General features: G+C 36.0%; 1 protein-coding gene and 1 pseudogene across 3 annotated transcripts in view; one reads left to right on the forward strand and one right to left on the reverse strand.

Moving 5' to 3' along the window:
* STRN3 (striatin 3) overlaps positions 1-24,043 on the forward strand; it is a 122,900-nt gene that overhangs the window by 62,249 nt on the left and 36,608 nt on the right. For all 3 annotated transcript variants that reach the window (XM_057720923.1, XM_057720921.1, XM_057720922.1), the window contains exons 2-7: positions 4,099-4,202; positions 4,667-4,740; positions 9,155-9,236; positions 12,472-12,645; positions 21,879-22,008; positions 23,260-23,401. In XM_057720923.1, the coding sequence (XP_057576906.1) occupies positions 4,099-4,202; positions 4,667-4,740; positions 9,155-9,236; positions 12,472-12,645; positions 21,879-22,008; positions 23,260-23,401 (706 nt within the window). The remainder of the gene's footprint in view (positions 1-4,098; positions 4,203-4,666; positions 4,741-9,154; positions 9,237-12,471; positions 12,646-21,878; positions 22,009-23,259; positions 23,402-24,043) is intronic.
* Positions 17,756-20,626, reverse strand: LOC130846658 (copine-2-like; annotated as a pseudogene).

A 24,043-nucleotide genomic window follows, 5' to 3' on the forward strand; every position in this document is an offset into this window, starting at 1 on the left:
TGCTTAAGAATGTATTGTTTAATTTCCACAAATTTGTGGGGTTTGCAAGTTTTCTGTTATTGATTTCTAACTTCATCCATTGTGATCACAATAGATTTTTTAAAATGATATTTATGTTTTAAAATTGATTAGACTTAGGACTTCCCTGGTGCTCCAGTGGTAAAGAATCCTCCTTCCAATGCAGGGGACGCAGCCTCCATCCCTGGTGGGGGAACTAAGATCCCATATGCTGGGCAACTAAGCCCTTGTGTCACAACTACTGAGCTTGTGTGCCTCATCGAGAGGGCCCACGTGCCACAAACTGAGAGCCCACACTCTCTGGAGCCCGTGCGCCACAACTGCAGAGCCCATGTGCTGGAGCCCATGCACCACAACTAGAGAAAGAAAGAATCTGTGTGCCACAGCTAGAGAGAAGATGGAGAGCCACAACTAGAAAGAAGCCTGCACACCACAATGAAAAATCCCACATGCCTCAGTGAAGATCCCTTGTGCCACAGCTAAGACCTGATGCAGCCAAAAAGAAGAATGAAAAAGTGATTAGACTTGATTTGTGTCCTAACGTAAAGCCTATCTTTGAGAATATCTCATGTATACTTGCAAAGAATGTGTATTCTGTAGTTGTTGGTGTTGTTGGGTGGAGTGATTCATATATGTCTGTTAGATCTAGTTGGCTTATTGAGTTGTTCAAGTCCTCTGTTTCCTTATTTTTGGTCTGGTTCGTCTGTGTTATTGAGAGTGGGATATCGAAGTCTCCAGTTATTATTATTGAACTATTTCTCCCTTTAATTCTGTCAATTTTTGTGTCATATTTTGATGGTCTCATTGGGTATGTAAATATTTATAATTATTTTTTTTGCTGTATTGAACCTTTTATTAGTATATAATGTGCTTTGTCTCTTTAAACTTTTTCGTATAGTCTATTTTTTCTGATATTAATGTAGAAGATTTGTAAACTTTAATAGTAAATATACTAGGCCTTGCAGGTCACATTGGGTCTGTGTTGCCTATTCTAATTTTGTTCTTTTTTTTTTTTTTTAACCATTTTTCACTCTGGGGCTGTCCAAAAACAAGTAGGTTGCCAGTCCCTGCTTTATCTTGAACAGAAAGTTTTTTAATTGTAGTGAATTTATCCATCTTTTTCTTCATTGTTAGTATCTTTATCCTATTCAGGAAGTCTTTTCCTTAATCTAAGATTGTGAAGAGGTATATTGTAAAAGCTTTGCAGGCATACCTCATTGTATTGCGATTTGCAGATATTGTGTTTTAAATTAATGCATATTGAAGGTTTGTGGCAACTCTTTGTCAAGCAGGTCTTTTGGCACCATTTTCCCAGTAGCATTTCCTCCCTCTATGTCTCTGTGTCACATTTTGGTAATTCTTAAAATATTTCAGATGTTTTCATTATCAGCTTGTCAAATTATACACACACACTTGGGGAATTTATTGGAATTACATTAACTGTTTTGGTCAGTTTGTGTGAAAATTGATTTTTTCCATAGTGAATTTGCTAGTCCATTTAGGTTATCTTTTATGTCTCCATTTACGTTTTAAATTTTCCATGCAGAGATTTTGCACATCTTTGGTTTATTACTAGGTACTTTTTTTTTTTTTGATGCTATAGTAAATATGATTTTTGTGGTTACTTTTTAAAATGTTTGTTTGTAAAGATGATGCTATTAATGATGCATTATGACTTGTAAAAACAATCGAAAAGCCTGTTGTCCATGATAGTTTACTAAAAGCCAAATCTGTTATTTAGTTAGTCCTTATTATCACTGTCAGACATAATCTTTACCTTTTTAGTCTGTACAGGTCATAAAGATCAGTTCCAGTAAATCATAACTTTTCTGTTGTTACCTGCTTTTTACCCTTCTCTCCAGATGTTTTGTGTTAGACTATGTCCTTTTAAGGTTTCATTTTAATGAATTCTTACCATTTCCGTGTCTTGTGTCTTTGTGAATTATCTTCCTTCAGCTCCTGTTCAGAAGTTGCTTTGGGATTCTTGCTATTTTACATGTATTTGTGTTTCTTTATTTAATTTACTGGATTCTCTAGATATGGATGATTTTTAATACCAAAATGCCAAAGAAAGAAGTGAAAATGAATTCTCACAGCAGTATAAGATTCATATAGGAAGGATTATAGTCCTTTATTCTTTATTTTTTATTTTTTTTAATTCCTTAGAGCAGGGATCCCCAACCGCCAGGCCATGGATAGGTACGGGGCCACACAACAGGAGTTGAGTGACAGGCGAGCCAGCGAAGATTCATCTGCAGCTCCCCATTGCTCTCCATGCCTCATTACAGCCTCACATCACCACCTGAACCATATCCACACACCCCCACCCCCCACCCCAGACGCCTACCCCCAGTCTGTGGGAAAATTGTCTTCCATGAAACTAGTCCCTGGCACCAAAAAGGCTGGGGAACACTGCCTTAGAGGACGCTATGACTTGTACTTAGTTTGCAGTGCCTTTCTCAACCAGAAAAATCACTGGTTACTACTTCTTCCTTTTTTTTGTTGTTGTGTGTATGTGTGTTAATATTTATTTATTTAATTAATTAATTTATTTATTTGCCTGCACTGAGTCTTAGTTGTGGCACATGGGATCTTCATTGCTACGTGCGTGATCTTTGCTGTGGCATGTGGGATCTTTGGGGTCTTTTTGTTTTGGTTTAATTTTTTTGGTTGTTGTGGCATGTGGGATCTAGTTCTCTGACTAGGGATTGAACCCCGGTCCCCTGCATTAGGAGCACAGAGTCTTAACCACTGGACCACCAGGGAAGTCCAGTACTTCTTAAGAAGCAAGATAAAATGAGCTTTTTTCTTTTTTCTGCCACTAATTGTAAAATACTTCTGAGATCTGGAAGTTGGATTCACATAAAGGTTCTGTAGTATGTTTCACGTTTGGGTTTTTTTTTTTTTTAAGCCAATACAGGAGAAAACCCTCAATCAGAATTTCTTGAAGCTGTATAATGAAATTGACATTTTACCTTTGCTCCATAGCTTAAGAGAGTCAGAAGTGCTACTTTTCTCTTTAGTATCTTAGGCTATTATTAGGTTCTGAATCTTTACCATTGCTCCTAGATCTTTATTTTTGTTTTGAAACTTGTATGTAGACTAGGTATTATGTAACTGTGTATAATTTCTCAGGTCTTACAGAGTTGTGAGTGATTTCATTTGAATTTCCCAAACGTAGTGTGTTAAAATCATCTGGATGAATTCATTTGTTCTGATTCCATGTTCACTGAGATTTTTTAAAAATTTTAAAATATCAACCATAATTTAGCTTACAAAATAGCTTACTTTCTCTCAATGAACAGATACACCTATTGGTCATCTTGGCAAGAGCATGAAAGTTAATTTTATTGTAAACATGTTTATAACGGCAAATATCCCCACATAGATGCCAGTCTCCTTAGACATTACTCTTTAGTGTGGAGTGGATAAAGGAGGCTGACATGCTGGAAAGAGCCACAAAAGGATGGAGAATTGTCTCTCTGAGGAAATAAGGCAATTAAAAGGAAAAAAAAATTCTTTTAATGTAGAAAATGACAACAGAAACTAGTGAGTTTATTGAACTTTAAAGTGGCTTAACTTGAACTATTTGCAGTACTCTGGATAATTGTTTCAAGAGATGAAACAATTTGGAGTGCGGTGGGTAGAATGGAAAAGATTATAAATTTTTAAATTTTTCATGAAAGAAATTATTTTGAGGTAATATTACTGTTTTTTAAACAGCCAGTGTCTAACTTGAGCAAAAATATATATCTACTTGTGAATATAATATTTTTTAGTTCTTTGTGACTTGTTAGGAATTAGGTACAATTTTTACGTATAAAATTTCCTTTCAAAATTATGTAAAACTTAATATTAGAGACCATAAGGATTATAAGCAAATAGCTAATTTATAATTATAATTATTTTAAAGAGATTGTATTGTCTAACAAAAGAAAATTTGGTCAGCTGCTTTTATGAATTTTAAATCTTGCTGTCATGAATAAAAGTACAGAATTTTACATTTATTGTTTTCCTTTTTTCAATTTCCTTTGTATAGTTAAGAAAAAATGAAAATAAATGAACTTTTTATATTTTTAGGCCCGGATAGCATTTTTGCAAGGAGAAAGAAAAGGTCAAGAAAACTTAAAGAAGGATTTAGTAAGAAGAATAAAGATGTTAGAATATGCATTAAAACAGGAAAGGTATGTGTCCCTCATTTTCTTATATGAATAAAATACAGTAGAACAATATTATTCTCTTGTGTATTACTGTACGCTGTATTTGAAAGTCTTTTGAAAGATACAAAGGTTTGCCCAAAATACAGGTTGATGTTTTGGTTTGATTCTTATATGGGAAAAGAAAAAAAGATTAAAATCTTTAAATTGAAATAATATCTTTTATTGTAGAGTCTAATTTTTGAATTTTTTTTTTAACAGATTAGAAAAAATTTATCTTTACTTGGGTGTATATCTTAGTTCGGTAGTTTATCTTATTTTTTTCCTTTTACATAGAATTTTTTTCTTCTCCAACTTCTTTTGCAACTAAAATTTAAAGAAACAGACATTCATGTTATGCTTTGTTATTGGAGAAATATATACTAGTAGTTATTTAACTGTGTAGAAAAAAATTTTTGTTTTCCTTCAACAATTTATTATTAAATTTTCAGGGCAAAATATCACAAGTTAAAATATGGCACAGAACTGAACCAAGGTGATTTGAAAATGCCAACCTTTGAATCAGGTAAACTTGATTCTTCTGTTTATCTCGCCACCCCCCCTCCCTGGCCCCAATTCAAGAAGGACTGGTTTAAACTCATTTTTATGTAACAAACGTGTTCTCTTTACCCCCATTTTGCTTTGATAGCCTTAGTTAATTAGGTGGTTGACTACTGTAATACTGTCCAGAATTTGGGGGAAAATAATAAGTGAATAAACGTAAGTATCAAGTCTCATCTACATAATCAGTCCCGAGGTTATTTGTCTTATTTTTCTTATTTTGAGACCTATGTAAAACTGGGTATATTTTTGGTTGTAATTAGAAGTGGATGGTAATGAGTAACCCATAGACAGTTCTTATCCAATTCTATATAAGCATAATTTTGTATTATTAGAAAGTTTTTTTTTCTTCTAGAGAAGCTGTGATTAACTCAGTTTAGTCCTAAAGAAATTGGAAATTTGAATTTGGAAACTACAGAGGCAGTGTGATAAACATAAGAGAAGGAAAACATTGTCTCCAATTGGCCTTGCTCTTTACTAAAGTAGTGTAAGAGTAGTATCTGATGAACAGTTTCTTTCCATTCCTAATAAAGTCAAAAGCATATATGGTAGAGAAAGTAAAACAAACGTGGCTTTTTTTAAAGTTAAATATTACAGTAAATCTTTAAAATTTAGTTAATTGGTTTTTAGTTTAATATTAAGTATTTAAAACTTGGCAGAAACTGCCTGTATGTACAACCTGCAGTGGATTTATTTTTAGGTTTTCCCCACTTACCAATTTTAGCACCACAACCATATTTTTCTAGTTGTCATATATAAAATAAAGAGACCAAGATAGAAGTGGCATGAGGTGCTTTTGATCTAGCTTTTAAGTGGTTACGAAGACTCACTGTGATACTAGGGGAAAATATTATGGTCCCCTCCTTGGAAAAGCAAAAATAAATGATAAAAAAGATGGAAGATCTGTGTATTTCGGACCATGTTTACTGTAGCGGTCCCAGAGTACAGTGGTTTTACCACAGAGAAGACCTGATGGTTTCATAGCTTTACTTCAACTCATTTTCTTTTCTCATTTAGCTAGAATATTCAGAAAATAAGCAATCTCTTTCTGTCTTTCTTTTTCTTTCTGTCTGTCTTTCTTTTTGGCTGCACCTTGTGGCTTGCAGGATCTTAGTTCCCAGACCAGGTATTGAACCTGGGCCACCGCAGTGAAAGCACCAAGTCCTAACCACTGGCCTGCCAGGGAATCCCCCACTTTCTATAACTTGAGGGCTGTCCCTCTAACTTGGTCTGTGTAAATGTGAGGAAGCAAGCTAGTTGCAGGCCTATTGTTCCTGGAGTTAGAGTCAGAATTGGTTAACTCGTCTTGGTGCAAGTTGGTATAAAGGAAAACCATTAACAGGTAACCTCTTCTGCCCACAACTGAAATGAGATAAAAACAAGTCTGTTTTTATCTGTATAAACTTAACTATCAAAACTTCCTTAAATTGAAGAATAAAATAACATCCAAGTATTTTATTTATAGGAGACACAATAATAATAAAGTAGATTATTTTTTACTGATGTAGAAAAACTACTCAGGATGTTTAGTGGAGAACAAACAATGGAATGGGCAAAAATACACCATGCAAACAATGGGATAAAATTATTTACATCAAAGTATAGTTAGAGATAAACATTAAATGGATCAGTGTTGCCTTTTATACACTTAAATCAAAATGTAGAAAAGAGAAAATGTACAAAATACTGTTTTGAAAGTACAAGATACATGTGTTTCTATACCCTTGTCCTAGTAATACCAGTATATATATCCTAAACTTAACTCTGTAAAAGGGGATGTATCCAAATCCGTAAAGAGCTCCTATTTCCTGCATTTAGGGGGAAAAAATCTACAAGGTAGAAATATGGACAAAAAACCTGAAAAGCTGCCAACAAAAGAGGATATCCAAATGGCCAATAAGCATATAAAGTGCTGCTCAAATGATTTAGTTATTGGGGAAATACAGCTTGAAACCACAGCACAGTACGGTTAGGCACCTACCACAATGGTGAAAACACAAAAGAAAAAGTCAGATGTTGCTGAAAATGTGAATCAACTGAAACTACTGAGCCCAGGAGCCACAACTACTGGTGTTGGAATTCTGAATTGATAAAACTGCTCTGAAAGTGATTTGTCAGTAGAAGTTTCCCCCACTATCCGAAAGGAGAGCATTCCTGTTCATAAGCCAAAATGACATAAAACAGAGATGCAGTTTACATTTGGACACATCTTGCTAATGATGCACAAAATAAGTCAAGATAAAGCACAGGACGGTAACAGCCACAGTTCAAAGCTGTGGGGCTTGAGACTGAGCTTGGTGGTGCCTCTCTCACTGCTTGGGAGTGCGTGCTGCCACTGTTTTAATGGTTCACTGCAGAGCAAATGCTGAAGGCTATTTTTTCTTCTCGCCTTTTCATAAAAAGAAAAAATTCTCAGAATTTTTTCACTTGGGCTAGCGAAAACAGGTACTGAATGTAGGTCTTTCATAAAAGTGAGGTGGCGTAAAGAGAGCTTTAGAAAAGTGGGGAATAACTGCATTACTAAAGGAACATAACATGCCCTGTGGCCCAGTAATTCCGCTCCTTAAAATGTTCATTGCAAGGCTTGTGTAAGAATGTTCATAGCATCATTACTTTTAATAGTAAAAAACTGGAAACAACTCACGTGTTCTTCACTGATAGATAAACATATTGTAATATTTTAGTGTAAGGAAATGCTGTTTAGCCAGAAAAGTGAATAAATTATAACTAAACCTGACAGCATGGGTGGGTCACATAAAAGTGAAAATTGATTTAAATGATTTCATATATATCAAATTCAAAAAATAACCTAGCTAGTGTTTAAAAATCAGGGTACTGTTGATATCCTTTTAGGAGTATCTAGTGAGTTGGAAAAGGGCACGATGAAAGTTTTTGGGGGTGCTGATGATGTTTTATTTCTTCATCCAGTTACTGGTTACATGGGTGTGTTCAAAAATTCACTGAGCTCTATGCTTAGGAATGTACTTTAAGAATATCCTTAGCAACATTATAATAGTGAAAAATGGAAATAAATTTCAACATTAGGGGACTAGTTAAATAAAATAGGTATATACTTTCTATAAAATATTATGTAATTATTTTATATGATGTTAATCTATATTTATTGCCATGGAATGTTCAAAATACATTGTGTTGAAAGCAGCTTGTAGTGCAGTACACGCACTTCAGCCTTTTTTAATGAGGGGAGAAGCCGATGTATGTTATTTTCAGATGGAAAATATGGAATGATAAAATCTCAAATATTAACACTTGGTGATAGGATTTTGGACAGTTGTATTTTTTCTTTTTTTTAAATTCATTTTTTTGCCAGTGATTATGTGTTATATGTGATTTTAAAATAAAATGGTATAAATAGAAACATTGTAAATAAAAAAATGGGGGCTATTAGAATGAGATAGCTATTTCTAGGAGTTACAGATATTTCTACATGCAGGGGATGAATGAGAAGATGTTAATAATGGGCTGTTAGGGTTAGAGAAGTAATGCCTGCAGAGAATATTTGAATTGCTACCAATAACTCTTTGTTCACGTGACTCTGAGGAGTCTAGGAGCCTAATGACTCTAAGCCATGATAAGAGTTCTCAACATTCAGTGTGAGGGCTAATCTTCTATGGCCTTGTATTCTTTGCTTTATCTTAATTTTTATAATGGGAAATTATAGGAAAATATTTCTCTGTCACTAGTGCCAGTAAATAGTTTTAAATATCACTCTGGAGATACTTGTTGAGAGCTTAACTCACCTGAAGTTACACTATTTATTAACTTTTAAAATAAAGTATGACTTTTTACATATAGTACAAACTATTTCCTGGTTTAACTTTTAGGTCTAAAAATGAAATTGACTGTATAGTCTTGTAGGTAGACTTAGCATCTACTGATACAGACTCTAAGTTATTCACTAGTTTTATATATATATATCTAATTTCTTAACATTGTTGATTTTGAAAAGTTTATGTAAATAGTAAATATCTCTTTTTAATTTCAGACGCATTCAACTCAGCAGAATTCTGGTAGTTAAAAAAATTGATTTTAATAAAATTCCATTTCAAAGCCTGGGCTTTTGATTTCTGAATCACTTGTAGTAATAGTTAATGTACACTTGAATTTTCCCAATTTTAAGGAAAGGAGGAGGGTGGTGCCTAAGTGTTTGGGCTGTCAAGATAAGCACACTTAAAATGAGTGACCCACAGTGAACACTCAATAGAAGTTAATTTTCTTCTATCCTTTATAAAATATTTTGGTATATTTTTATGGGACTTTATGCCTAAGAGAACTTTGGCAGTATTATTAAGAGTTGAAATAATGTGTATGAAACTTGTCTTGTTTTTGTTGTTGTTGTTGTTGTTGTTAATTTTTAGAAGAAACCAAAGACACAGAGGCTCCCACAGCACCTCAGAATAGCCAGTTAACGTGGAAGCAAGGCAGACAACTGTTAAGACAGTGAGTAATGGTTCATTTTCAGCTTTCTTTAAGGATCTAGGTATGAAAGTGTTTATATTCAGTCACTTTGCAAGTGAAAATTATTTAATGATAATGGGACAATGTGACAACATTCCTCTGAATGTTTCTCTAAACATTTCTCATAATGATGTTGTTTACTTATTTATAGAGTAGGATGTCATTAAAGATTGGATGTCTTTGAAGGCCAGAATAGAAACAATAGGGAGTTCATACTTACAGACACTCATTCCCATCACTGCAAAATTCACATATTTGGTTTTAAGTGAGACTGTGACTGGTTTATGGAAGGAATTTAACTGGTTATCAGAAACTTTTCAGAGGTGGCTTGCTAAATCCTTTTACTTGAATTTTTAAGGAACCTTTTTGATGTTTGAATTCTTTGCTGTGCTAGAAGTACTTCTATGGCAAATCTTACTGTCTTTTATCTGTTTTTTTCCCTTATATTTTGAAAACTTTGGTACTTGCATACTACTGAAATCTTAGGTAATTTACAGGTATTCAACTTTCTCAATTCTAGACATCTTTACCTTCAAGTGTGGTCAGACTCTTGATCTTGTTATAACCTAGAACTGCCCTACCTCTGGAATATTTCATGATCTGACAGTTTCATATTCCACTTCTTTTACTCCAATTCACATGTTATTTGCCCTCTGACCGTACCTTGATCTTCAGATCCTTGACTACTTCATTTTCCTTATCTCCTCTATCTGTGGTTGGTATGATTTTGTGGTTTTTTTGCTGTGGTGAGGTTTTTTTGTTGTTTCTTTTTGTTGTTTCTCTAGCTCCCGCTTGGACCCCGTGATCCTTAACCCTTTTGCTAGTACCCTTAGCTTTCTTGCTGCCCACTCCTTACTGCCCCTCCCACCAGTCATTTTACTATACCTGCCTGCAGTATCCAAGCCCTAGTCAGTCTTACTATCTGTTGCTTCTAATTAATTCTTGGAGAAAAATCACAGAATTGTGTGAATGCCATTACACATTCATGGTTTCCTCTCCGAATATTACATAGAGCCTTTTTCCATATTCCTGGTCACCTCCTGCTCCCATTGCCCTCAGTGGATATTCTCAATTTTTGCCACATCTCAGCCCATTCTCCCTTACTCTCATTAGAGTGCAAGTTCTGCTTCACTGAAAATATGAAGGCTATCAGATGAGAACTCTCTTCGCTTTTTGCTTTCCTTTCTGTAAATGTATTTAAACCTTATCTTCATCATCTCAGTTTCTAATGTTCCATTCAAAGAGGTATTTATCGATCTGAACTCTTAGTGACTGAAACTCAAACAAGTTTTAATAAAAACAGATCATAGTCTGGAAGGATGCTGGGGTAGCTAGCAGAGTTTGAGAGAAATGCTGATTAACTGAGTGTTGGAAACTTAAGAGCTAGTGTATCACTGAGGAAACATACAGGATATGTTCTTATTCTCTGGTGTTCTGCTCTTCTGTGTATCAGTTTTATTCTTTTCCACTGAAAACCGCTTTTCTCCAGATGGCAAGGGATCCCTTATTTTAGTCAGAATAATTTCTCTGGATTGAATTTGTCTTGACTTGATCAAATAACTGCCCACAAGTCGGTTGTTTTTACCTGGGTTAAGATCTTGATGGCTCATTTAGACCATATGGTTAGAGTGTGGCGGGAGTTTTTTTGCCAAAAGAGGATCACGTTTTTTTAGAAGAGTATGGCGGCTATAGAGAAATCAATTGCACAGTATTTCTCTCATAAATGCCTAATCCCCTTGCCTGGCTTTATATCCTGTCTCTTCTTACCTTTCTCTAAGAGTAGTTTATCTCCATAGTTTTCCTTATTCATTTCTCAGCTGTCTAGTTTGTTTTTCATTTTGATATTCCCCTGAAGCTTCTATCACATATTTATGAGACCCTTCTTGTTCATATTGATCTTTTGGAAATATTTGACATTAACTCTTCATCTCTTTTTGAAACTCTGGTTTTCTTACTTTCATGAAACTACTCTCTGCTGTCTTTTTTTACCCTGATTTCTCAGATTCTTTCTTTAAATCTTCCTTAGAGTTTCTCTTATTCTTTCAGCCCTTTAGATGTTTGTGTCCCCAGGCTTTCTGTTTTTACTTGTGATTTTTCTGTGGATAACTTCATTTAAATCCATGGTTTCAAATATCACCAAACACTGATGACTCCCAAATCTGTATACCCTGTCCAATCTCTTCTTAGCTTTTGACCTTTCTTATCAGTGTGCCTAATAAATGTTATTACTTTCATAGCTACTACATGATTATTTGATAGGTACCCTGTCAACCAGATTCTGACCATTTATTCTTCATTTAATTGAATAGAACCACAATGCAACCATCCCAGGTAGAAACCTGAAAAATTCCGGAAATTCTTACATCTTCTTTTATTCTACTGCCGTATTTACTTGTGCACCCAAGTCACAAAGATTATATCTTATTTTTCTTACATTCCTCCTCCTCTTTTCCAGTTTTTAATTGTTCTCCAGTTTTAATTCTTGCTGTATTAGTGTCCTAAGCAGTCTCCCTGTCTTTAGCTTTCACTTAAAAATCCTTTGTTATTTTGTCAGCAACATATAAGGCTTCTTTTTAACATCTTCCCTTAGCCTGTTAAATACTTTAGGAAGAAATTTTTAAATTTGTCACACAAAGCCATTGATGGCCCATCATCTGTATTTATGTCATGATTCAGTTCCTTTTTTCTATTTCAGTTTCATCCTAAATCCTCCGTTAGGTACCCTGGTTTAGATAACAAGCAAAGTTTGAGAACCACAGGACTATAGGACTGCTATGAGATCCTAGATCCTAGGAGGAGAACTAATCTATCTATCAACCTCTGGCTAAGAGCCAAGGTTTAAACATAGCGTGTCATTGTTCTGAAGTTTAGTTCTATTCATCCTTTACCACTTTCAGGAAAATTTTTTTTTTAAGTAATTTATATCATCAACTCCTAAAAGCTTTTTAAGGCCCTAGGGCTTTTTAGGCTTCAGGATAATTGGCCCTTAATTAGTATTAGCCATCTGTATGCTTTCTTAATTAAATTTTGGTTTGTAATTGGCCTTTTTTTTAGGAACTGTAACTAGTCTAGAGAGAAGAAAGTTATTGAGGCAAAAGGAAGAGTATATTTTGTAGGGTTATGGGTTTTTCTGAAATTCTTTGATGTGATCTTGATTTAACAAGTTTGCAGGTATGAACAATATGTGGGATTTAATATTTTTAATTTTCTCTTATAGGTATCTTCAGGAAGTAGGTTATACAGATACAATACTAGATGTACGATCTCAGCGGGTAAGATCATTACTTGGACTGTCTAATTCAGAACCAAATGGATCCGTAGAGACAAAAAATTTAGAACAGATCCTGAATGGAGGTGAATCTCCTAAGCAAAAAGGACAAGAAATCAAAAGGTATGATCTATACTTCTAGGTTAACATTGTCATATAACAGGTATTATGAATTTCTTTAGCTTTTTGTTACTGCTGTTAACAATTTTTGAAGCATGTAGAGTTCAGATTTAAAGATTTTTTTTCTCTCTAATTGGTGCTATGGATAAATAAACTTTTTACTTAGGTGCTTTTTAAATTTCTTTATCTTGTAACTTACCTGGTGGTCCAGTGGTTAAGACTCCGGGCTCCCAATACAGAGGGCGGGGAACTAGATCCCGCATGCTGCAGCTAAGAGCCTACATGCCACTACTAAAGATCCCCATGCTGCAGCGGAGATCTCTCATGCAGCAGTGGAGATCTCATGCGGCATCTAAGACCCAGCACAGCCAAATAAATAAATAAATACATTTTAAAAAATGTATCTATCTTAAGTTTTGATGCCAAGAGAATGACTGTAGTTCTGAAATGTGTGCAGAATTAAAATTTGAGAGTGATTTCATGTAGTTTAAAGTTATTTTAACATCTTGATTTTTCAAATTTTTGTTAGAGTATTTTCAATAAATTATAATACTACTCTATAATTAGAATAGTAATGGTTGTTTAGACACTAGCGTGAAAGAAATAAGGCTTTACATTGTGCTTGGGCTCAGAAAGCTACCAGATATATTTTAAAATTTTAATGTCTTTATGGAGATACAGCTCACATACCATAAGTTTCATTCATTGAAGTATATAAGTTCAGTAGTTTTTAGGATGTTCACAGAGTTGTTCAGCCATCACCACAATCTAAGTTTTGAAAATTTTCATTACTCCATAAAGAAACCTTGTACTCATTAGCTGCCACTCCACATTCTTTCCTGTACTCCTTCCTCTCACCCACCCTAGGCAACCATTAATACGCATTGTCCCTATAGATTTGCCTATTCTAGATATTTTATGTAAATGGTTATTTTGTGGGTAGCTTCTTTTAGGTAGCATAATATTTTTAAGATTCATCATGTTGTAGCATGCCTCAGTAATTCGTTTCTTCTTATTGCCAAATAATATTCTTTTCTATGGCTCTATCACATTTTGTTAATCCATTTGTTAAATTGGTGGGCACATCGGTCTGCAGGTATGGACATATGTTTTCAAGTCTCTTGGGTTTATACCTAGGAGTGAAATTGCTAAGTCATACACTAACTCTGTGTTTACCTTTTTGAGGAATTTCCAAACTCCTTTTCCAAGAATTCTGATTTCTCTACATCCTGTCAGCACTTCTTATTTTCTGTCCAGTGGATATACTTTTGATTATAGTACAGATTTGATAAATGCAAGTTGTCAAGCAGGTGGAACTTTTTTCATTTTTTTTTCATTTTTTACCATTAGATATTACCTTGAATTACATAGGTTGGAAGGACAAAGAAAGAAAAAGAATGGAAAAAAGCCAAAATGAGTTCATTAGTTAGTTTAGATCCTAAGAAATTAATAATATATACAGTTTATAAACTAGCATTGTTTTATACCTTAGATATATTTTATGACATCATGCAGTTGTTTAAAACATGTTAACTCTCAAGTTAACATAAGCCTTTAGCTTGGGGATTTTATTTCTCAGAAATCAGGTCTCTTTAATAAAAACAATTTGAGTACTAATTGAAGTTCACCGTTTCATTGACATTCAGCTTGTCACAGAACATTCTGAGGCTTCATTCTCTCCTCTAAATTCCAATAATTCTTACTTTCTATACCATTCATTTTTTCATTTGGCCTCTTCTAATTTGTATTGTCACTGTTACTTTCCTTTAAATTAGGGACCATTTTTTCTAGTCTTCACACAGAATCAGACTTCTGAGAAAAGGCAAATTAAGATGCTTAAGCTTATCATTGCCTTATATTCACTTTGCCCTACTTTATTAGAATGGAAGAAATGTTGACATTTTCTTCTCTTGTTTAATCCTTCTTAGTTACAGTTACAAGAGTATTTCAGAAAAAGCTGGAATAGAAATAAGCATATGATATTTAAAGGAATAAAAACTATGACTCCCTTTGATGTATACAAAGGGCAAGAAGGAATATTTTGTGGGCTCCAAGTCATAAAGTGAGATTGTCTTCTGTAAAAAAGTCAACCTATCCAGATCATGCTTTTCCTGGCCATTTTATCATCAATTGGAACTTACACAGTTAATAATCAACAAATATGTGTCTAAAATCTGTTAACTCCAGGAACATGTGTTACAGACTATGGAGGGTGTGAGAAATTATGTTCTAAAGTTTGTCCTTATCTCAAAGAGCAATGCAACATAGTGTGGAGACGCAGGATAGAAAGATTGAAAAAAAAAATGAAATGACTAATCACACAAACCACGGAAGATATTCCATCATGTGAAATCAACTTTCTAAAAGTAAATATAAAATATATTTATAATTTTATAAATTGTTATATTTTATGTACAAATATTGGAAAGTAAAAACAACAATTTGACATTTAACAGAGCCCTTGTTTTCTTTACTCTGGATTTCAGGAATCATAGAGTTTTCATAGCTTTAGGGAAAAAGCAAGGCTATTGTTACGTATTTTAAACTAAACTTGTCAGCTAACCAGGCTAAATATTTCATAGTATTTATAAATACTTTAGAGGAATGCAGTTTACTATTATCACACCTGAATCTGAATTGAAAATCCACAACAGACTGTATCTTCTCCTTGTAAAGCTTCTTGCCTTTGCAAGATTAAGACTTTAATCGTTTTTTTCTGTTATGTAAAAAATACGTAACATGAGATCTGTCTTAATAAATTTTAAGTGTATGATGTAGTATTGTTGACCATAAGTACAATTATTGTAGAGCACTTCTCTAGAACTTTTTCCTTTTGCATGACTGAAACATCATACCTTCGTAGTAATTGGTCTGATGTACCTTTGAACCTCCAGTAGTTGCTCTTTCTTTTTACTCTTACTGTTTGAAATCTTGCTATATTTGTAGGGTTCCCTCATCTCTAGAAAATGCACTGGCTCCTTTTTACCCTTTTACTTAACAGCCTTACTCTTGGTTTCATTTCTATTTTCCCTTCATCTGGATATATAATTTAAAAAATTCTATTGATTGCTTTTTTTTTGAATGAGAAAGGATAGTAAATAAGTAGTTGGCAAAGAAAAAAATTATTTTAAGAATTCCATGGATGTAGATGTGCACTTAAGCATAGTGGATTAAAGGCACATTTTACTTTGTGCCTTCTGGAACCTCTGTTAAGGTATCAGTTAAGGACTTTTTAAGATACATTAACACATAAGGACAAAATGTTGAATATATAGAAAGAATGAGAGGACATATTGTCTGTCAGGGAGAACTTAATAATTTTGGAAGTTGGAAAGAAGAAAATGAACAAGCCAATTCAAGTCCCAAAATGCCAGTAAAGTTCCAAAAGCTAAGGAGTTAGAGGTATCAGGTACATCTGGAGTCAGGTTTAGAGGGGGCTATTAATAGAGATTAGTTTCAAGTTTATGTAAGAGGCAGTTAGAATTGCAAACCCCCTCTTTTATCCTGTGTAGCCGCTTGAACACCGCTCCCCTTTCCGAAAGAATGGTGGTATATTTTCTGGTGAATTCTAATTTCTGGTGAATTCCAGTGATTTCTGATTTCTTAAGAAATCAAGCAACTGTAGGGTGGGTTACTATACTGAAAACAGGAGGATTATCTGAAAATCGCTAGCTGAGCAGTGAGATTCCCTGTTTTTTTTCTACTTGGCTTCTGGCATATTGGCAGCTGGTCTTAAATCCCTTCCAGGCAGGAGTATGATCACATTAATAGAGAAGACGTTATGATACTGACAGTTGGGATCTGCCACTGAAATGGCTGAGACTCTGCCCTGTTATACAGTAGTGAAGCTGCTTTGACAAGCCTCAGCCATGTACACAATATATCCAACTAGTTTTTCTATGCCTCTCTGTTAACAGTTAAGGAAAGACTTTAACTTTAATATGAAAATTGGAGACCAAAGGAACCAAACCAAAAGAAGGAACTCAAAAGAGAGAGCCAAAGACTTTCAAAACTATAATTACTCTTTGGAGAGGACTGTGAGAAGACAATAGGTGTTATTTTATAAGGTTCAATCAGAGATCAGAAAAGAGCTAAAAGAAATTTAAAAGTGTGATCTAAATAATTTTCATATAAAACTTGGAAGATAAGTTTAAAAGACTCTCCCAGAAAAGAGAAAAGGGTAAAAAAAGTAGGACTGAAAAGATAGGAAAATTTAAAGATCAGTCCAAGAGGGCCAGCATCTGAATAGGAGTTTCAGAAAGAGAGAACTGGTGAAATGGTGTTCAAAAGATTTTTAAAGTAATAATTTAAAAAAATTTCTGGAATATATTTACAGAATATATTTGTAAGGATGTTTGTTTTCACATTGAAAGGATTTTCCCCAGTTACACTATAAAATTAATTTTAAAAAATCCATACAAGGGCCATCATTGTGAATGCTGAAAAGAAAATATCTCAAGAGAAACAGCATGTTAGCTTGCAAGTAGGATGCAGTCTCAGACCCTTCACAGTCCATGGTTGCTTTAATTTCCATTTTCCTAAAGAATAATGATGTTGAGCATCTGTTTATGCCATTCACCTATCTTTTGGTACAGGATCTGTTTGAATAATTTTCCCATTTTTTCATTTTTATTTGTTACTGTTGAGATTCAAGTGTTCTTTATATAGTCCTTCATTAAATGTGTGATTTGCAAATATTTTCTCTGAATCTGTAGACTTTTCTTTAAATTTGCTTAACTATGTCTTTTTATTTTACTTTATTAAATTAAATTATTTTTTATTGTAAAAATTTTATTCTTTTTTTTTTCCTCTAACAATAATTCCACTAAAGTTATGCAAAGTACATTGAATACTTAAGAGTGGCAAGGGTGGGGAGAGGAGGAGAGGAAGCCAGTTTGTCCTGGGAGCATCATCAGTTGACTCCAACAAAGGAAGCCCAGCTGGGCTGGGGGAAGTTGGGGGTGGAGGTCAGGTTGAAAAAATAAAAATGTGAATCAGTTTTTTTGAAAAAAACAAACAAAAAAAACACCTGCAAGGAGCAAGGTGAGCGTGCATATTCCTGGGGAGGGTGGGAGACCCAGCTGGCATGCTACTGCTGGGTGAGGGCTGGCACTCAGGCGGACTCTGAGTTGGTGGGGGTCAGGTTTTTATGCTTGAAATACTGAACAGCCTGTTGGGTCAGCTCCCCCAGCACAGCTTTGGCCCAGGTTTCTTTTGCCACGTTGCAGAATTCTCGAAAGGGCACAAACTGCACAGTATCTCCGGCTGCCTCCTCCCTGTGTGGGAGTGTAGCGTGCAGCTGTCCCTGTCCAGGAACTCCATGGCAGCAAAGTCGGTGTTACCCATGCCCACAATGATGATGGACATGGGCAGCTTGGAAGCCTGCACCATGGCCTGCCATACCTCTTCCGTATCGCTGATGATGCCATCTGTGATGATGAGGAGGATGAAGTATCGTGTGGCTCTCTGCTGCTGCGTGGTTTGGGCTGCAAACCAGGCCACGTGGTTGACAATAGGAGAGAAATTGATGGGACCATAGAAGCAGATGTGGGGCAGGCAAGCCGAATGTGCCTGGGCAGTGCCGTCTACACCTGAGAAGAAGGGGTTGGTCAGGTTGAAGTTGATGGCAAACTCATGGGAAACCTTCCAGTCTGGGGGTAACTGTGCCCCAAATCCCAGAGCTGGAAACATCTTATCACTGTCATAGTCCTGAATGATCTGCACAACAGCCCAGATGGCTGACAAATATTCATTGGTGCTCATGGGGTTGATTATAGTGCAAAGAGGAAGGGTTGAGGGGATTTCCATTGGAGGCTGTGAAGTCTATCCCAGCGGTGAACATGAGCTGGCAGCCTCCCAGGATGTAGTCCAGGAAGGAGTAGTCCTGGTTTATCTTGCAGGAACACAAGAGCATGATAATGATGCCCAAGTTTTTATAGTTCTTCTTCTTCTTGGAGTTGATACACTCAAACTCCCAAGGGACGCCGTCACAAGCCTCACACATCACTGAGGTCTGGAACTCACTGATGAAGTCATGGTCCCTGTGGTTGTCATAGTCATAGCACATAACCTGGGTGGGCTTCTCCATGTCCCCATCACACAGGGACACCAGTGGCACGGTGAATGGCTTCCACTCGGGGTCCAGCGTGTACTTGATCGCTTCTGTCCTGTGGACCAGCATCCACTTGCCATCATCTCCTGGTTTATAAAACTTGAGAAACAGGTCCGACTTCTGAAAGAGATCCTTTTTGTCCAGCTTCCTGCCCACCAGGCTCAGCATGATGACCCAGTTGTCTGACAGCTCTTGGACAGCAATCATAATCAAGCTTTTCCCCAAAGGCTTGTCATCATCAATAGCAGAGGCCAAGTGATCTGGCTGGAGACGATTGTGCGCAGGCTGCAGGAGGACTGGCCCAGGAAATCATTCTTTTTGAGCTGCGTGCTGGACTTGTCCTGGTCGAACAGGGCAAACTTGACCTTCTGCACCTCCTTGAAGTGGTAGTCAAGGACGAACATCTTAGAGAAAGTGGGGTTGATTGAGGTTGTTGACTGCAGTTTCTGTCCTATGGTACTCAGTCCATCTGCGGTCATTCTCTGTGATGGCACAGGTAGTACTGGGAGCCCCCGGGGGCTGCCCCCGATGCTGGGGCACCCCCACCAGGTATGTAGGCCACGGGGGCCGGCAACTGCGGCAACAGTTCCTCGCAGTCTCGGGTCCCACTACCCTCACCATGCAGCTACCGCTTCCCACACTCTGGGCCACTGGGGCATCCCTGGGCGCTCCCCTGCTTGGCCAGGCCCACGAGTGTGGGACGGGCAGAGGGCGCTGCCTCTCTGGCCACGGCCAGCTCAAGTGAGCTTGCAGCTGCTCAAGGTCCAGTCTGCCTCCCAGGCTGGGAGGGCAGGCGGCGGTGGCAGCCAACTGTGTCTTTCTAGGAACAAAAGTTTTTACTTTTGAAAAATGCGATTCATCAATTCTTTCTTTTATTGATTGTCTCTGACTTTCAAAACTTTGCACATGTATTGGGCTGTGATCAAATACAATTTTAAAAACCTAAAACATGAGTTCTCTCTTTAGAGACAGGAATTTCTATCGAAGAAACAACAGTACTTATCAAAATTCAAAACAAAACTCTCATGTCTCTTTTTAAATTAATTAATTTTTATTGGCTTGTAGGGTCTTCATTGCTATTGCTACATGCGGGCTTTCTCTAGTTGTGGCAAGTGGAGGCTACTCTTCATTGTGGTGTGCGGGCTTCTCATTGCAGTGGCTTCTCATGTTGCGGAGCATGGGCTCTAGGCAAGTGGGCTTCAGTAGTTGTGGCACTCAGGCTCAGTAGTTGTGGCGCATGGGCTTAGTTGCTCTGCGGCATGTGGGACCTTCCCAGGGCAGGGCTTGAACCCATGTACCCTGCATTGGCAGGCGCATTCTTAACCATTGCACCACCAGGGAAGTCCCTCATGTCTTAAATTTACTATTTTTTATTTTTCTGTCATTGGTGTGCCAATTTTGTCAAATACTTTTTTTGCATTTCATTTAATTCCCAAATATTGAGAAATATTAATGCTGAGCTGAGAAGTATGTGTTTTGTTACTGTGGTAGTTTTTGGTTTGTTCTTACTAATTTGTACTTGAAAAAAAAATCTGTCTGCATTCAGTTTTCATACAGATCCTTGAACCATGTGCTAGATTAGGCAGAGTATAATAGACCTATCAAAACCCTATGTCATGTTAAAGTGCAATTTAAAAATAGTCTGAATTGTATTATATTCTTAATTTGGACTGATAGAACCAGTCAGGGAGGGGAAAAAATCCTTTTAGACTGTTATTCTTTTTGTTACCATGTACTTTTCATATTGGTAAGGATATTTGAGATCATCTAGTTTAACCCCCACAGTTTACAGGTAAAGAAGTTGAGGCCAGAAGCTTTAAGTGACTTGGCCAAATTCAGGCAGCTAGTCAGTGAAAGAGTTGAGACTTTCATGGTGAGAGTCTGTGTTCAGCTGAAGCTTTCCGTGGCAGCCTCTGATTTTAGACATTTTTTTTTTAATTGATTGGTTGTGTTGGGTCTTCATTGCTGCACTCAGGCTTTCTGTAGTTGTGGTGAGTGGGGGTAGTCTTCGTTGCGGTGTGTGGGCTGCTCATTGCGGTGGCTTCTCTTGTTGCAGAGCATGGACTCTAGGTGCGCGGGCTTCGGTAGTTGCAGCACGCAGGCTCAGTAATTGTGGCACGCTGGCTTAGTTGCTCCTTGGCATGTGGAATCTTCTGGGGCCAGGGCTCAAACCCGTGTGTCCTGCATTGGCAGGCAGATTCTTAACCACTGCGCCACCAAGGAGGTCCCTGTTTTTAGACATTTAAACAACTATTTGAAAACCTTTTTGTGTACTTAGAGGAGAAATTCAGGTTATAGTTTTAAAATGACTTCATAAGTAGATAAAAATAGATTAGCCCTGTTACCTATTATATGAGTGGTTCTGAAACACTTGAAAGTTTTTTTTTTAAGTAATTTAAACAAATATTTATTCATTTATTTGGCTGTGCCAGGTCTTAGTTGCTGCATACAGCATGTTTTTAGTTGCGGCATGTGAAATCTTTTAGTTGCTCCATGTGGGCTCTTAGTTTTGGCATGTGGAATCTCATAGTTTCATGACCTGGCATCAAACCTGGGCCCCCCTGCATTGGGAATGTGGAGTCTTAACCACTGGACCACCAGGGAAGTCCCGAAAGTATTTCTTTAGTATATTAATATAATCCTGTTTTCTAGATAAGAAAATCTGTGAAATGGATTGGAATGTTCTATATCTGATTTACCATAACTTTAAATCTGGGCAGCCTGATAAATTAAACTTCAGTTTTAGTCCTTAAGCATTTGGGCCAAGCTCTAAGAGGTTAGAGCTGTAAGAAATGCTGAGTTTAAGTTGCTTGCTTGTGATGGCTTTATTTTGAAAAATAATAGCACATTTGAGTGCCTAATACTATAGTGTTTTTATTTTGATGCAGTAATTACTTAAAGTATTTTCATTGTAGAAACTTAACAACCATTTGTATTGATACTTTAACAGTAGAACATAAATGATCTTTCAAACATTTTTGGGTAGAATATTTAGATAATACATTATAAGTAAGTTTTCATTTGAATCTCTACTACCTTCAAGTACTATTTTAAATAGGAGACAGAAAGAAATACTAGAATTAATCATTGGAATATTTTGGTTCATCTTTTTCCTCTCTTACAGGCCTTCTGGTGATGTTCTTGAGACATTCAATTTCTTAGAAAATGCTGATGACAGCGATGAAGAAGAGGAAAATGACATGATTGAAGGCATTCCAGAAGGAAAAGACAAACATCGGATAAATAAACACAAAGTAAGAATTCCGTTTTCTATTCTTGTCAGCTAAAGTATATGTAGTCATGTATTTGGAATAGAAAATTTCAAAATGTCTTAAGTTACATTGGGAGTGATTGATCATTTTTTATTGTGTCACTTGAAAGTTTTATATAGTCAGTTCATATTGAATCTGTACATAGTAGAATCTACACATAGTAGAAATTATTATTTGTTGTATTATAAACTAAATGGCAAGAAAGGGTCTATTTTTATAGAACTAGTCCAGTGATTTGAAGTGTTTTTTAAAAAGCTACATCCTCGCCACTCCTGTCACAATTAAGAAGTGCTGAAGTCTGTCTCTTCATGCACAGTAAGCAAGTGGTAAATTGTAACTGAAGTGGGGTGATACTCCCATCCTGGGTAAGGGAGTAAACTAAGAGTTGTAAATGTATGTGTCAACACTCTAATTCTTTGTTAAGGATTAGTAAAAATTTGCTTTTGCTCATAACCTATGAAACAGGTTTATGTATTTTAGTGTTGATGTGGATTAGCTATAAGAGCAAAAGTAGATTAAATGATCCATGTGTGAATTATAGTACTGTACAGTATTTCAAGTGTGTTTAAAAAAAAAAAGTGGATGGGTTCCGTTGTAGTTCTTGGGGATTTTACAGTAATGTGGGAAAAATGCCAGTGTTTCTCAAAAGCTTCCAGTCTATAAAAGCAGTTTTCAGCCTTTCTGCCACATTTCGTATGTGGAACATACTCATATGTAGAACATGGGTGAATAGAGATTTTGATCCTTCCCTATTTTTTTGTTCTGGGAAGCACTGCTGTAAGTACCACAGCTATTGACTTTCATGAATGTCCTTATTAGCCATGCCATATCCTTATGGGTTATGGACTACATGTGCAGTTCTCAGTGAGGTCAATTCAATGCAGTGTATTAGAATGTAAGTGTGTGTATCTTTAATAGAGGTACCTGTGAATCTGTTGTTATTGGAGAAGTTCTTTGTAAAAATCATCATACTTGAAGATTAAGATTTTAACCATTCTTACTACAACATTGGTTACATCACATTTTATAACAGTCTTCACACAGTACTGTTGATAACCATTTATTTAGGGTATAATTTGGGATTGGTGAACTATGTGGAAAGTCTAAAATTTTGTATCTAAGTAATCTAAAATTGAGAGTGCAAATGTAAAGATAATTTTGTGAAAACATAAAGGGCAGGGCCCCTTTACAATTTAGTGTAAAGGTAATTCTTGGCTTATGTTCCATTTACAGATAGGTAATGAAGGTTTAGCTGCTGACCTAACCGATGATCCTGATACTGAGGAAGCACTGAAAGAATTTGATTTTTTAGTGACTGCTGAAGACGGTGAAGGAGCTGGAGAAGCACGGAGTTCAGGGGATGGCACAGAATGGGGTAAGGTGATAAAGAAATATGGGGGTGGGAAAACATCTAGCCCTTAAAGATGTATTTTATTAAATATAATCTGTGGAATGTGTATATCTGAATGTATGGTGGCAATTAAACTGACAGCAAGAAGAGTGGTAGTGAATAATTTCAGAGTATTTTGCACCAATTTATCTAGATTTGGTGACTAAACTTTAATACATGACTTTTGGTGGATTTTGATTTTTGCAAATTGTCTTGGTTTAAAGTTGAAACATTTAGTCAATTTAGAAATCCAGTTCCTTTCTTCTTGGCAGATGTTTTTTAAAAAAGCATATATACAGTTTTAAATATTCCCATGATTTAATTTGGTAATGAATCTGGGTTTCAAGAAGATAACTCTTTTCAGTATGCCTATGTGGTATTGTGTGATTTATTGCAGGGAGGTAATAAAGGTACTAATCTTGGACTATAGCTCTATATTGAACAAGATTTAGTGAAAATATTAGACTTTATTACATATAATATTCACTGTACAAATGTGTAAGAGCCTAGCCTTTGGAAGTGATACCTACTGCTGATAATAATCCAGCCATAACTAAAAGGGATAAAACAGTTCCATTTATACAGGGTTTAAAAACCCCATTAAAAAGTAAAGTAAAAGTGTACAAA

The sequence above is a fragment of the Hippopotamus amphibius genome, chromosome 2 (assembly GCF_030028045.1).
Source record: "Hippopotamus amphibius kiboko isolate mHipAmp2 chromosome 2, mHipAmp2.hap2, whole genome shotgun sequence".
Classification (NCBI taxonomy): Eukaryota; Metazoa; Chordata; class Mammalia; order Artiodactyla; family Hippopotamidae; genus Hippopotamus; species Hippopotamus amphibius.